Source organism: Jaculus jaculus, chromosome 5 (assembly GCF_020740685.1).
Source record: "Jaculus jaculus isolate mJacJac1 chromosome 5, mJacJac1.mat.Y.cur, whole genome shotgun sequence".
Lineage (NCBI taxonomy): Eukaryota > Metazoa > Chordata > Mammalia > Rodentia > Dipodidae > Jaculus > Jaculus jaculus.
The window spans coordinates 100520877-100537279 of record NC_059106.1 but is presented as its reverse complement, the minus strand read 5'-3'; the positions used below and the strand labels follow the sequence as shown (position 1 = coordinate 100537279).

The following is a 16403-nucleotide window of genomic DNA, read 5'->3' as shown; positions in this document are numbered from 1 at the left end:
CACAAACCTCAGGGTGGGAGTATCATCATATATTAATGCTTCCATCGAATGTATTTTGTAAATAAATTTTTTATTTTATTTTATTTTTATTTATTTATTTGAGAGAGAGAGAGAAAGAGGCAGGTGTGGCTGGGGGAGGGGTATGCCAAGGCCTCCAGCCACTGCAAACCAACTCCAGATGCATGCTCCCCCTTGTGCATCTGGCTTATGTGGGTCTTGGGAATTGAACTTGGGTCCTTTGGCTTTGTAGACAAGTACCTTAGCCACTAAGCCATCTCTCCAGCCCCCATCAAATGTACTTTGTTCAAGTGTTTCTTTTCTCAATTTCCGTTTATCAATAAGTCTTAAACAAAAAGAACAGCTAGAAACACTGATTGTAGGAACCAACATGACCTGGCTTCTCAGTGATTCACATCAAAGTGACATGAAGGTCAATATGAAGGACAGGTATATATCTCCCATGTAAGGCTAATGAAGCAGATCACCCTCTGTTTGCTTACTGGGCTCTCCTTTCCCTCAGAAGGAGAAGTCATCTACAAGTAAGGCCAAATAAAAAATCCTAATAGGAGGCTGGAAAGATGGTTTAACACTTAAGGCACTTGCCTGCAAAGCCAAAGGACCCAAGTTCAATTCCCCAGGCCCCACATAAGCCAGATGCACAAGGTGGCACATGTGTTGCGAGTTTGTTTATAACAGCTGAAGGTCCTGGCACGCCCATTCTCTCTCTTTTCTCTGCCTCTTTCTTGCAAATAAAATAAAATATATATATATTTTTTAAGGGCTGGGGAAAAATGTAGGATTTGACAGGGAAATTCAAAAAATATCATCTATTCTCCCCTCCTCATACAGCAGACTGGCTGCAGCCCAACCTCCACCCCAGAGGGGCTCTTGGGTTACTGTATACTGCACTTTGTCAAATTGCCACTCAATGTCTTTCAGATCATGGGATTTGTATCTGCTTCCTATTAAGACATTTCCAAAAATATGAGAAACAGCCCAGATTGTAAGTGTTCAACATCTCAGAATAAACAGCCCAGATTGTAAGTGTTCAACATCTCAGAATTACCAGAGTCTGAAGCTGTTCTCATTGTGAGAGGGAGAAGAAAAATATATATATATATTTTGCCAATAAGCAGGTAACACCCACAGAGGTCAAGTGGTACCAAGGAGGAAATAGGAAGATGGGTGTGATATATGCTTCTCTGTGGCAACGCTTCTCCAACTTCATGTGATAAACCTGGAAACTCATCAAAGTTCCCTGCACCTGAGGTGGGGCTTCAGCCTGCTCCTAGGAGATATGCATACACTTGGTCATGGACCACATTTTGAAAAAAAAAAAGGGCCTAAAGCACACAGAATACCAACTCTTGTTTCCGGGCTATAAGACCTGCCTCAGTGTCTTTTGCTTACCTAAGCACAAGCCAGACAAATGATGTAGAAGCCCTACATAAGTGGCCACCTATGAGACTGTTTTAATGCATTTTATGAGTGCAACACTATGTGAACAGCCAAACCGACAATAAATTCAACTTGAGAGAATGCTGGGAATAGAACTCATCTTTTGCTTAGGACATCTTTCTTAAAATGTTCATGATATAAAGGTATAAAAACTCAGCACATTAAATATAAACGTGGACATGTACATATAGTACAAACCACCAGAACCAAGTGCTACCACTGCTCCCAGCTAAAATCATCTCCTCTTCCAAATACCAGGAAAAAGCCTTGAATTGTGAGGAAGATCACAGCATTGCCTGCTAGCACAAGACCACAAGCTCCCCATTTGATCTGAAACACAAGAAAAGAAGGGTTACATTTTTATTTTCTTCATCTTGTACTCTTTGCAAATCAGGTATTCTGTGCATTAGAAGTATCTGATGGACCATGACACAATTCTGCTAAAAGGATTCAGTAATGTCCTATGTGGGGGACAGAGAACTAGTCAGGAGTGAGTCTAATTGCTTCTGTGATGGCTGTTAATTAAGTCTAGTATTATCTTTAACATTTTCCCTATCAAACATATTTCTCTACTTGTTTTCAGGTCACAGTGATTGCCTGTATCAAAATACTTTTATCAAGATTATGAATTATTCAATTCAGTACTAGATACTGAAAATTCTGCAGGCATCAACTTCTATAGTGGACAGTTCTGCATTTGTTGTTTCTTTTTTAGGCAAGAAAAGACTTTCAGAGGAAAGCAACATTCTACCCTGGCAGATGGTTTTCAGATGACACTGAGGGTATAGTGCCCTCTAGTGGGCATTTTCTGCTGTAAGTTAACCAATACAATAGTACAAATTTCCCCAAACATAATGGAGGCCACAGCACTAAAATGAATAATATAAACATCTAAGGCAGGCGTGGTGGCGCATGCCTTTAGTTCCAGCACTCACGAGGCAGAGTTAGGAGGATCGCTGTGAGTTCAAGGCTGCCCTGAGACTACATAGTGAATTCCAGGTCAGCCTTGGCTAGAGTGAGACCCTACCTCAAAATTAAAAATTAAAAAAAAATTCTATAGCACAACTGAAGCAGCACTGTTCTGCAGCTCATGAAAAATGAGGCCACCACAATCATGTCACAAATCCTCAGTGCTTCTCCATCATGTAATTGAAGCTCAGACTGGCATAACAGTCAGGACCCTGGTTCCGCAGTTTTCACCACTGAATCAAAATCACTGCTCATCTACTGGACTTACTCCATACACAGCACCTTCCACTGTGGGCCATTCCTTAGAACAGTGTCTCTAATCAAAACCATGCGTGGCCCAAGAGGCCCATTACCAAACACCAGCTGGAGTTTCTCTCTTATGGGAACTCCTATGGCTTTCTGATCAGGTTTCCATCACCATATGCACGACTCTATGATGCCCACCAGAGCAGTTTCCATGTTCTTTGTTTGCAAGACAGTGTCTAATTCTTCTCCTTGATGTTTTACAAATAACAGATGTTTCAAGAATATTTTAACAGTAAATGCGCGAACAGGATTTACACAGAGTAGGAAAAGCAACGAATGCCAATTAACGGAATAAACTACACTACAATGTGTGCTTTAGAAATAACACTGGATGCGAAGATGTTACCTTACTCACTAGATCCAACAGCTACATACTTATTCTTCAGTGTATGCCATGGTTCTGAGAATTGAGACTCTGGTCTCACTTGCAGAATTTGATATGATCTTCACTTTCAGATTAGAAAGGTGTGAGTAGAGTCTTTGTGGCTACCCTATGCTTTAAGAGATTAGAATTTAAGAACAATCTCAGAAAAGAGCTTAAAGTAGACAAAGCAAAAAGTTGTATGACCTGACCAAAAGTTGTAAGAAAAACAAAGAAGTGTTCTGAAAATATGACTAAGACACTGATGGTGAGAAACTAAAAACACTGCTGGCTTTTTGTATTAAGCTGGAACAATGAAAATGAAGGTGAGACCTCAGCCACAAGCCTCGGAAATAACGGCAGTGGATCAACTAAAATAGAAAACAAAACTTACCACAGCCACACGTGCAAGAATTACAGGCAGTCCAAAGGCAGAGACAACAACTCCAGTAGTGAAGAAATATGCCAGTTCCCGACAGGCACTACTGGTCGCATCAGAATCATATGTGACTCTTTTGGCGATGAAGTGGGGGATGGGGGAGATGGCATGGAAAATCAGGACGAACAAGGGCCAGTAAACGCTGTTAGTTGGACATAGGGGAAACCCAAAAAGAGAAATCAGTTATATTTGAACTTAAAGACATGCCATTGTTTTAAAATCATTATTTTAAATGTCTAGGTAAAAAGGATCAATTAAGAATATTAAAACAAACAAAAAAAAAAGAATATTAAAACATAGGATGATCTCTACTAAGGATATGTAAGTATAAAAACATCACTTGTTCATGAATGTATATATAAAGAACAACAACAATGTATAATCTAGAACCACAGTAATATTCTTCGTCACAGAGCTGCAGTTTCTTTTGTATGCTAGAGATTGGATCCAAGGCCTTGGACATGCCAGGCAAGCACTCTACCACTGGCTTTGCTTCCCCTCAGAACACAGCACAGTGGCTTGCAATGCTAATTGCATAAAGATCTTTTGAGTACATGAGTGTTCAAAAGCTTTCAGGGGTTTAAAGTGAAAACCAAACTTCTAGACCTTGCCTATACAGGCTTATGTGATCTGGTGAGGTTCACTTCATTCCATTCACCTTACCTGCCTTGAGGACCTGTGCACTAGCTGCCCTTCTTAACACCACGGAATCTAGACTGGGAGACGCCTTCATAAGTATCCCCCATCAGCCTCAAGCAGAGCATGTTTAAATGTCTGCACGGCACCATGTGATATTTTCTTGCTGATGAGAACAGAGATCTGATTTGTCTTTAGTCTCCAGAGCTTGGATGCGCTTCTTGAATACACAGAAATGCAATGGACTTTTGTGGGGAGGCATGACGATGCATATGCTCACTAGATGCCTGTACCTTTATTACAGCAGACCAAACATATGATGGATGCAAAGCAACAAAACTACCTGCACTTATTAAAAATTAACATCTAATTTCTAGTTGTACTTCTCTATAAATACTTCTAAGGTAATCTACCATCCTTATCCCTTTCAGTTACTCATGAAAAAACAATATTTACCCATTTTTATAAACACATAGCATGCCACCACAAAGCTATAACGATGTATATTCACTGCACAGCAAGCACCCCCAAGCACGCATTGGGCTAGAACTACACTACTCACATTTCAGTCAAACGTAGGAAGGCAGGATGGTAACCAAGAAGCAAGGGAAATGTGTCCTATCAAGTAGAGTCAGAATAGAAATACTGAACTTATACTCCTAATTTTAAACCACAGAGGTTATAGTATATTTCAAGGATTACCAAAGAATATTTCTGTAAGGGGCTAATATCCAGTTCACTGCCAGTGAGGAAACAAGATACAGAGAAAGAAAGGATGAGACCTGAATGAGACCCAACTACCACTTGACATGCCCATGACACAGAATTTTTCCTGGAACACAATGTACAACCTAAAAGGTTATTTTCATTCACAGAAAGTCTCCAATGTCTCACATAACTGGCATGAAACAATCTTATCAATATACAAAATTTAAATATTAAACATAACACTATTTGGTAACTATGTAGGCCAAGGGTTAGCAGTTTTCTGTACAGATACAAATGATAAATACGTGGGCTTTGTAAGCCACAGGCCTCTGTCTCTCCTGCTCCACTTTACCACCATAGTCAGAAGTGAAAGGCAGCGTATGAACACATGTGAACACACGATTTACAGAAGCAGGCAACAGGCCATGGTACCACTCCACTGATTCCTGGTATAGATGACAATTCTGAGTTATTGCCATAGAGACCTTGTTGCGATGGTAGTAATGCAGTTTCCCCACTTTAAGAAGACACTGTGTAATCATAGGGAATCAAAACATCTAGATTTAAGGCTAGCAAGATGGCTGAGTTATGTATGCTTCCTGCACAAGTATGCAGGCCTGAGTATATGCATGTACCCATGTACAAAGCTGGATATGGCCACTTACATCTGTGACCCTAGTCCTATGGGGAACTCAGATGGGAGAAGTGCTGGGGCTTACAAATAAATAGCAAGCTGCAAATTCAGTTAAAGACTTCTATTCAAGGAAAAACAGATGATAAAGGGAAACACTCTACGTTCTCTGACTGCTGGGTACAAAGAGCTCCTCAGCAGCACCTATATGTGCATTCACTACACACATCACCACCACACTTACTACACCTAGGTCTGGAGTTAGCTGTGGAATAACAGAAAGCCCTGTAATCAGGAGTCAGAACAGGAGTTCAATTTCCATCATGTCACTTATGTAGGTAACATTTTTCACTACCCTGGGCTTTGGTCTGCCAGGTAAGGATGGGGACAGTAACAATGTATCTTTAAAACTGAAATAAAGTAATAGCTGTGAAAACTCTGAATAAATAAGCCACTGCTATGTCATCCTGAAGAAATTTCTGTGACTACTATTAATCCCATGGTGGATGTGAATCATCAGTGCTGGAACAATTAGTTCCAGCTGGCCTCAGGCACATATCCCTGTCAAGATGTTCCTGCCACTCACCTGGGTGGACAGAACTCTCTCTCCTGATGAGCCCTGGCATCAATAAAGAAAACCTACTACCACCTATGCCATTCTCCTTTCTTTTCCATTCTCTGCAGAGAAGGGCCTCAGTGCCTCATCTGTGACAAAAGTCTCTTAGGGTTCTCTTGCACCTCCCCAACTGGTCTCACATTTTGGCTTGTATCTCAATATATTTCCCCAGCTCCTGTTGTCTAGGATGAAAAATCTAACCTCCTGGGCTGGGAAAACAGCATAGCGGTTAAGGCATTTGCCTGCAAAGCCTAAGGACCCCAGTTCGATTCCCCAGGACTCATGTATGCCAGATGCACAAAGGGGTGCATGCATCCATCTGGAGTGTGTTTGAAGTGGCTAGAGGCCCTGGTGCACCCATTCTCTCTTTCTCGCTGCCTCTTCCTCTCTATCAAATAAATAAATATTTAAAAAAAGAAAAAAGAAAATCTAACCTCCTCCACACAATAGACAAAGCCCCAAATGGCTGGCTCTACACACCTGGCTAACCCTTCTTTTGTGAGTTGTAGAACAAAAAAAAGTTATTGACTATTTTCTCTGCCTATAATGGTTGCTCTTGACTCAGCAGCAGGAGAAACTCATTTATCATCTATCAAGCCTTCGCTCACAGGTATACCTGCCTGACTGCCCTCAAGAAATGCACTCTCGTCTGGATTCTCTGCCTAGCTCTAATTCCTGGCTACAGTTGTAAGCACCTCAAAGACAGGACTCATTCACATACCCCCAGCTGGTCTAAAATAAAAGTTCAACAAATGTTTAAGTGAACACATTATATAGACAGATAGATGTGTGTTGTATAAATATATATGTATCCATGGATGCATGTACAATTGATAGTGATACAGATATAAAAAGAAGCTTTTCTGTTTTGTTTATTTTAGTTCTTTTGGAACCAACTTACCCATAGTCCTCCAATGCACATCCTAGCATAAGAAAAGTGAGCCCGATGGCTCCGCTGAAGGACAGTGCCACAAGAGCTGTGAGAACAAAACCAGGAGTTAAAGATGCCAACTAGTGTAGCAGGAATCAGGAATAAGGAACTACTAAAGTGTGGTTTTTTTTTTAAGGTGACAGAATGGCATGGAATTAGTGATAGCTGCATAATCTTGAAAATATACTAAAGTCCATGGAATTTTAACACTAAAACAGTTGATTTTATGGTATAAGAATATATCTCAGTAAGATATTTTCACTTTCCAAGAGATCACAAATTTCAGCAGATATAGCAGTTTACCTGACGCTGTATTTGACTAGTGAACAACTAGCCCTATGGAGTGCATGTTTAGATACTTTTTAAATTCGTATATGGAAATTCTAAGTCCTGGCAAAATGGTCCTAAGTTGAGCTTTTGCTTTTTCTGTTTTGTTTGAAACAGGCACTCATGATAAGGCCTAGGGCCTTTGCAGGTAATTAGGTTTAGATAGGGGCATGATGGCAGAGTTCCCACTACTATGAGATCAATGTCCCTCTAAGAAGACAGAGAGACCACCATTCTCTGCATGCTCCTTGCTCTTGGACATCCTGGCCTCCAGAACTCTGACATAATTAACCTGGAACTACTCAGTTTATGGTTCACTTGTCACAGTGGCCTAAACTGCTTAAGGAAATTGCCTCTGCCCACCACTTTAGAGTTAAAGATGAAGGGTCTCTAGCCACTGCTCTAACTTGTTTCTGTTAGGACAGTTCCCTCTAGATTTGTTGCAACTCCAGTGAAGGAAACTTATAACATGTAGCAGGTTATTTTATTCTGGTACTTTCTAAATGTTGAAGATCTCCTTTTGGGCTAGGGAGGTGGCTTGGTCAGTCAAGCATTTGCTGTAAAAGTGTGAGGATCTGAGTTCCAAACCCCAGCACTCAAAGAAATGTAACCGGGCATGGCTGCTTGTCTGTAATCCCAAAACGAGAAGCAGAGGGATCCTGGGAACAAGCTGGCTAGCTAGACTAGCTGAATCACTGAGAAACTAGCTCAGTAAATAAGATCGACAGTGATACAGGAAGACACCGGGGTCCACCTCTGGCCTTCACACACACCCAACACATGTACCCACACAATACAAATATGCACTCACACACCACATAAATATATACAAAATTTTTCCTAGTTCTCCTTCCTTAAATTATATCCAAAATCCATTCCCTGTAATACATACCCTTGAACATTTTGCCTCCCCATAGCACAACTACATCAAGTATTTGAAGACAATTTCCATGTCTTCATAGAAGCCAATTCCTAACTAATGTCCTCTATATAAAATACCTATTTCCAGCATATGCTGGACACTCAAATCTGAACAGCTTTTCCCTAACCGTGTTGTGAAGTGGCAGAAAGACTAGATTTCGGAGCTACATCAAATCTCAACTCTGCCTCCAAGTGACCTTGGGCTATGAAACCTTGCGCCTGGTTTCTTACCTCTGAAATGGCAGCAATAGCCCATAGCTGAGTTTATGGGGACTGGATGGGATAACCCACATGAAGGTGTGACAAGAAAGAAGGTTCTGCCAAACCTGCCTAAAGCAGGTCTTATCCAGCAATGGAACTTGATAATATGAATACTCTTGTACAAACAAACCCAGCTTAGCCCCTGATTAAACTAAGGAACATTTTTAAGGCTATCTTTTACTTTAAGAGATGGAGGGATACTGTTTGTAGGATGTAGGGGGGATTTTTAGGAAACATGGTAAAAGACAGGCTAGGACAAGGAAGGAATGCCAACTGTAATTTGTACCTTTTTTTCTTTTATTTTTTAATATACATATATATATTTTTATTGACAACTTCCATGATTGTAAACAATATCCCATGGTAATTCCCTCCCTCACCCCACTTTCCCCTTTGAAGCTCCACTCTCCATCATATCATATCCCCTCACCCTCTCACTCAGTCTCTCTTTTATTTTGATGTCATGATCTTTTCCTCCTATTATGATGGTCTTGTGTAGGTAGTGTCAGGCACTGTGAGGTCATGGATCATTTGTTTCTCTGTTTCACTTAGCATATACCTGGAGAATCAAACCAGGATCCTTAGGCTTCACAGGCATGTACCTTAACTGCTAAGCCATTTCTCCCGCCCTAATTCTTCATTTTATTTATTTAAGGGGGGGGGCAAATAGATAAAATGGGCATACTAGGGCCTCCAGCCTCTGCAAATGAACTCCAGACGTGGGCTGGAGAGATGGCTTAGCGGTTAAGCACTTGCCTGCGAAGCCTAAGGACCCCGGTTCAAGTCTCGGTTCCCCAGGTCCCACATTAGCCAGATGCACAAGGGGACGCACGCGTCTGGAGTTCGTTTGCAGAGGCTGGAAGCCCTGGCACGCCCATTCTCTCTCTCTCTCTATCTGTCTGTGTCTGTGTCTGTCACTCTCAAATAAATAAATAAATAATGAACAAAAAAAATATTAAAAAAAAAATGAACTCCAGACGTATGTGCCACCTTGTGCAGCTGGCTTACGCTGGTCCTGGGGAATCGAATCTGGGTCTTTTAGCTTTGCAGACAAGAGCCTGAACAGCTAAGCCATCTAACCAGGCCAGTATATGCCACTTTTTAATGGACACATGTCCACAAGGGGAGAGAAATCACTTCTCACATGTTATTTCATTGCCTCACCTTTTCCTCACAGGCTCTGCTCACCTCCACACCAGAATTACTGTGACACTCCTTCTTCCAAAGGGCTTGCAAAGTTCACAAATGCATTCCTGCCCCATGCTTTTAAGACACCCCCCTTTTTGCATTTATTCAGGAATTGCATTCTCTGCCATTTCTTTTAAATTTTTGAGAATTTCATACATGTATACAACATATTTTGGTCATGTTCACCTTTCATCACCCTTTTCCCCCGCATTCCTGTTGAATCCCCTTTTCTTCCCAAAAGTCTCCTTCCTCCTTTCATGTCATTTTTTTTTTCCTGGTGATCCATTGGGTTTAATTATATTTACTTTCATGGATAGGAGGTAATTTACTGGCGTTTGGGCAACTTACCAGTGGCTACACCTCAGAGACTGAACCCCCTCCTCTATCTGTTAATGTTAAGAGTTGACCAAGAAACCAATCCCATCTCTCTTTTCAGTCTACATTCAACCCAAAGCTCCCAGTACAAGGATTTAGCCATATGTGAGGCTCTAGCCTAGTCCCAGGGCCTAAAAACTCCACCTTCAAATGGATGGCTCTGCCCAGAGAACCAAAAGCAAACAAGGAACAATCACATACTACTAATTGGATGACTTGGGACAATAGAAATTCATTCTATCAGAGTTCTGAAGGCTACATTTCTGAAATCAAGTTATTAGCTCTCTGAAGACTGGAGAGACCAAGGCTTCCTTGCCTCTTTACACTTGGTGGTGTTGGTATTCATTGCTACTGGTCCTGAAGTCACTCCACTCCAATGTCTGCTCCTGTCTTCACATGAGGCCTTCCCTCATTGCATATGTCTTAATATGCAAATTTCGCTCTTCTCTGAAGGACATCAGTTAATGAATGTGGGCCCACCATAAGACAGTTAACCCACTTAGGTTGATAATGTTTACAAGTACCCTATCCCCAAATCAAGTCACAGTCACAATACTAGGGAGAACTTGAATGTACCATTTGAGGGCACATGACCCAACCCACCAATTGTACCCAACTGCACCCAAGCAGCTTTCCCCACTTACACAGAAGTCTCAATAATATCTGCAAAATGTTTCCTTCCTTTAGTTCTCTTCCACTTCATAAACCATATTTCTTTCTTTCTTTCTTTTGTTGTTTTGTTTTTCAAGGTAGAGTTTCCCTCTAGCTCAAGCTGACCAGGGTAGCCTTCAATTCAACAGTGATCCTACTTCTGCCTCCCAAGCGCTGGGATTAAAGGCGTGCGCCATCACACCCGGCTGTCATATTTCTTTTCACTACATCACACATAAACATTTTACTATTCGATACTTTCTGGCTATGACTAAACACTGTACTTGTGGGGTTCTATCTGTCAACAGTTTTCTGCACTGGCTTCTAATGGATAATATTTGCATTTACTTGGACACTGCCCAAGTAAACCATAGTTTGCTGAACTGATATGGAACATAAACGTCCCCTAGAACTGATCAAGTGTGATACACCGATAAATTCACAGTCAACACACAAGCACGTATAATGTATCCATCTTTTTAGTGTTTACTAACAGGGAAGTTCTTTGTGTACAATTTTCAAGAAGGATAAAACTGCAACACAGAAACAAGTCACCTTCCTCTATTCAGAACAGAAATGGAGAGGTTTCCTAGGCAAATAACAGGACACCTTCCAATAACCTCTTCCTCATTCTCCTTATCCTCTTTGTTCTTCCAGATCCCAGTAGTGCTCTCGGAACCCCTTCTAGCAACCCTAGCTTTCAAAAACACCACACACACTGCTTGTCTGTTCACTGAAAGAAGTCTTATGAAAAGTCTATTCTGGGTCTCAGACTGGGCGAAATAGACCATTTCTTGGCTTTTCCCACGGCCACCCGCCCCAGTTAGTTTTGCCCAGTGGAAAAGGTCACTAGGGACGAGACAGACCCAGGTTTCCCAAACCGGGCACCAGAGACAAAGACGTCTCCTGGCCTAAGGCGGCGAGGGGCAGGAACGACGGGACGAGCCACAGGATGGGCTCGTGGGGAAACCAGACTGCCTGTGATAGCTTGGCCGGATGCGACGGCCCGAGCCAGCCCGCTTCCCCGCGGGGCGCGGCAGGCGGGAGAGCATTCCCGGGGCGGGCGGCTGCGGGCGCGAGCATCGGGGTTTGGGCGCCTCTCCACCGCGCACGGACAGGGGCGGGGCGGACGAGGGCCCCCCCACCCCCCGCCCCCGGCCAGAGCCAGGCCTGCCCGCGCCCCCGAGCTGTTCGGGCGGGCCGGGGTCACAGTGTACCTTTAACACCCGCCATGCCTCTGGAGCTGTGGCCGCCGCTGCTTCCGGCTTCCTCCCTAGGCCGCCCCCACTCCTCCAAGCCTCAGAGCAGCCGCACGAATCCCAGGGCCGCCCCTGCCACGCGGGTCCGTCTGGCCCGCGGAGCCCCGCCCTCCGAGGCCTTGATCCTACTGGTCCTTATCCCCGTCATTCAGAGATCCGACTCCGCCCACAGCCCTGCGTCTGCCGGCCTGAGCCCGTAGCTCCGCCCGCTGCCGGACCAGAGCCCGCCCTCCAGGCCCCGCGGAGCTACGCCCCCTAAGGGTTCCTACTGGTCCTCATCCCCTTCACTCAGAGCACCGACTCCGCCTGCAGCTCTGTGCCTGAGTTTATCCTTGCTGAATGCATCCTTGCGAGTACTGGTTCTAATCTCTGCCACTCAGAACTCCAATCTCTTCTCCAATGGTCTTGACCTCTGCCACTCACAGCCCCGTCCCCCACCGATCTCATACATCAGCCTCCAATCCACAGACCCCCATCAGGCCTCTGCCTCGCCCCTCATCATTCCTGTGGTCCCGGTCCCTGCCGCCAGGGTGTCTGGTGGATGGGCCAAGGCCCTGCTGTGCAAAGCACGAAGACTTAAGTTTGGATCCCCAGCTCTGGTGGCGCCCGCCTGCAATCCCACTGGGGAGGCAGAGAACCTGGGCGCCTCAGACTTGCAGGCCATCGCGTCAAGACTGAGCAGGGAGTCCCTGCTTTGGTGAGAAACCCTGCCTCAAAATGAGATAGAAGGTGGAAGAGCAACTGAGGAAGACACCAGATGTTAACTTCCGGCCTCCACGCGCTCGTGTGACCACAACCATACGAAAATGTGCAAAGACACGACAGGAAAAATTCCTCCAGGGTTCTGGCCTGCTGCCCATAGTACCGCCTGCGGCCCACCCACTGACCTGGGTGTGCTCTTGGAAACCAGAGGATGCCACAGCTCTTATGGTTGAATGAAAAAAAAAAGTTCTAAATTTATGAAGAAAGAAAAACTATGTTGAGCTTGCCAAGATCTGTATTAATGTCTTTTTAAAGTCATTCCATTCTAACTTACTACAATGTCATTGTAATTACTTTTGCTGTTAATCTTACTCTAATTACTACATGTATCATAAATACGTATTACATAAACAATGTACGATTTCCTACTGTCCACGTGCCAGGTGAGAGACCAAAAAGAAATAACACGTAACTAATTAAACAATGACACTGCCATTGTAGGACAGACCATTGTGAACAAAGGAGGATCCCGGCTCGGCTCAGATAAGGAACTAACTGATTAAAGTGCCGACCTTTTTGCTTCTGTAACTCATGGTCACTTGCTCAACAGGACATTCCAGAAATACTTAGCTGTGGGGGCCTCCAGCCCCTTGCAAAAGATAGGATCTACAAGCAGTCTGCTGACCAGAGATGAGCAACTAGAAATGTTCCATGCACACCTTCTTGGAACCAATCATTTTAAAAGATGCTATGTGCTGTAACCCCTTTTTCCCCTTCCCACTCTTTTCCTTTATAAACCCCTACTTTTAGAAGGTCGGGGCTCTCTCCCACTCCTGCTGCGTTGGTCTGTGTGGATTGAGTCCCTGCTTAAGCTTGACATTAAAAGAAACCTGTTGCTTTTACATTCGAGTGTCTCTGCTACTGTGGCGGTCCTCTAGGTGACTCCTGGGTGACCAGGGGGTCTTGGCTCCTGGTCAGGGGTCTTGGCACAACATCTTGGGGGCTCGTCCGGGATCCCCAGAGGACACCCCCCCCCAACGAACCCGAGACCCCGAAGGTTTCTTCACTGACCAGCCGAGTGAGTAACTGAGCGCTCCTTTTCCTTTTCTTTTTCTTCCCTTTTACTTTCAGTTTGCTGGCAAGCCGCATTCATGGCATTTGTAATCCTGTAATTTTGAACAGGTCTTATGTCCCTGGTGGACGCACCATAAGGGCAGACCTGGAGGAGGCTTGAGATGTCTTGCCCCCTCATTTGAGTGGGGACCCTGTCCTGGAGGACAGAGCCAACCTACTGGGGAGACCAGCTCCCATTTGTACCATGTTTGGTATTGTTGAGCCATCCCTTAAGGACACAGACTCGTTTGGCCATCACGGATTTGAATTTAGCTCTGAAGTGCGTATAGCTCTCTATTGGGCCCTCTCTGTTTGTGTTGTACTTGTATGTCTGTGTGTTACGTTCACCCTGATCCTATGGACGCTTTTCCCTGGACGTTTATAACATGGGACAGACACCTTCTTGTCCTCTAGGACTCTGTCTGGCACACTGGAAGGATGTCAAAAGTGTCACCCAAGAGAATGGAATAGCTGTTAAGAAAGGCAAATGGATCATGCTCTGTACCTCTGAGTGGCCCACCTTTAATGTAGGATGGCCGCCAGAGGGAACTTTTCACCTGAATACCATATTAGAAGTTGAAAAAATTGTTTTTCGTCCTAGGAGTGGACACCATGACCAAATTCCTTATATTGAGACCTGGAGAAATTTGATAGAAGAACCTCTTCCTTGGATAAAGCCCTTCCTTCCTCCCCTACCCCTTTCTTCACAGGTGTTGGCCGCCTCCCCTAAAAGAGATACCAAACCCACTGCAGAGGTGACGGCCCCCATCCTCACAGGAGGAAATGAGGAAATCGACATCTTCCCTCCTCCCTATGTACCTCCTTCCGACTCTAATCCTCCCCAACCTCCATTAGAGGCCCCAGCCCCAGCCAGCCTGCCTTCAAATCCACAGGGACCAGCTCAGGCTACACGGAGCCAGAGGACAGCTACCCCACAAGTCCCTGACCAGACAGTGGCTCTGCCGCTCCACCCTGCTGGACCCATTGATGCAGATGGGAATCAGCCCTTTCACTATTGGCCTTTTGCCGCCAGTGACCTGTACAATTGGTGTTCTCAGAATGCTCCCTTCTCTGAGAATCCTAGGGGACTGACTAATCTGTTAGAAACTGTGCTCTTCACCCACCAGCCCACCTGGGATGATTGTCAGCAGCTCCTGACAGGTTTTGTTCACCACTGAGGAGTGAGGCAGGATCATTGAAAGTGCTCGCAAACTCGTTCCAGGGCCTACAGGAGATCCCACCACCGACCCTGTCATAATAAATGGCAGTTTCCCGACTACCCGCCCCACCTGGGACTACAATACGGCACAAGGTAGGGAAAGACTCCTGATTTATAGCCAGACTCTGTTAGCAGGTCTCAGGGCAGCAGCAAGAAAGCCTGCCAATATGTCCAAGGTATATGATGTCAGACAGGGACCAGATGAGAGTCCAGCCACTTACCTAGAAAGACTCCAAGAAGCCTTCCGTAGATACACTCCGTATGAGCCTGAGTCAGGGGAAGCAGCTACCACTGTCATGTTTGCTTTTATTAATCAGGCCGCCCCTGATCTTAAGAAAAAGTTACAGTCATTAGAAAGGTTAGGAGAGAAAAATATTAGGGACTTAGTAGCAGTGGCGGAAAAGGTCTTTGATAAAAGAGAAAGCATAGAAGAAAAAGAAATTAAACGAGAAAGGAGACAGGAAAGAAATTTAACTAAGATCTTAGAACTACAACAGACCAAGCATCGTCAAGATCTTAAGGAAATTCTGGCTGCCACTGGAAATCTCACCACCCAGGACACCACTTGCATGAGGAGACCCCATTGGAAGGGAGACAATAAAGGAACAAAATCTAAGGTAAGAAAGAATCAATGTGCATACTGTAAGGAGGAAGGACATTGGGTCCGAGATTGTCCCAAAAATAAACAACAGACTAATATCCTGGCAGCCAGTCAAGAAGACAGTGACTGAGGGGGACAGGGCTCAGTTCCCCTCCCTGAGCCCAGGCTAACCCTTGATGTGGAGGGGAAGAAAATAACTTTTATGGTGAACACTGGGGCTGAGAATTCGGTACTATTACAAGCAGAGGGGCCCAGGGAGCCACAGGCACCAAACCTTATCAATGGACAACTGGGAGGACTGTTAATTTAGGCACCAACCAGGTGACCCACTCCTTCCTGGTCATACCTGAATATCCATATCCACTGTTGGGACGTGACTTATTATCTAAAATGAAAGCCCAAATATCCTTTTCAGAACAGGGGGCACAAGTTTCTGCCATGGGTGGATCTTCACCCAAATTAAAGGCTACAATAGCCCAAATTCTTGTAACTACCAATCTAACAGAAGAATACAGGCTTTTCCAAAAACATGCAAAGGAGGGGGAACTTTTAGATTCTTCCTGGTTGATGGAATATCCGCAAGCTTGGGCAGAAACTGGTGGGATGGGATATGCATGACACAGGCCCCCCATACTGGTGGAACTAAAACCCGGAGCCACACCAGTCAGGGTATGACAATACCCAATGCCAATGGAGGCCAAACAGGGGATCACCCCTCTCATCAGACGGCT

General features: G+C 44.5%; 1 protein-coding gene across 1 annotated transcript; it reads right to left on the bottom strand.

The window, feature by feature from the left end:
- Positions 1 to 1448: 1448 nt before the first annotated feature.
- On the bottom strand, positions 1449 to 12114 carry Leprot. Its single transcript, XM_004661720.2, has 4 exons — positions 11996 to 12114; positions 7026 to 7101; positions 3489 to 3675; positions 1449 to 1788 (listed from the first exon to the last, which is right to left on the bottom strand). Exons 1-4 carry the CDS (start codon positions 12009 to 12011, stop codon positions 1672 to 1674), a joined length of 396 nt encoding a protein of 131 aa, XP_004661777.1. The 5' UTR covers positions 12012 to 12114; the 3' UTR covers positions 1449 to 1671.
- Positions 12115 to 16403: the final 4289 nt, after the last annotated feature.

Bases quoted from the DNA above. Each gene is read 5' to 3' on its own strand.
- Leprot (XM_004661720.2), bottom strand. The intron at 3,676-7,025 runs GTAAGTTGGTTC...TCCAACTAACAG, and splicing joins TGTGCATTGGAGGACTATGG to CGTTTACTGGCCCTTGTTCG. The intron at 1,789-3,488 runs GTAAGTTTTGTT...CTTGTGTTTCAG, and splicing joins TTCTTGCACGTGTGGCTGTG to ATCAAATGGGGAGCTTGTGG.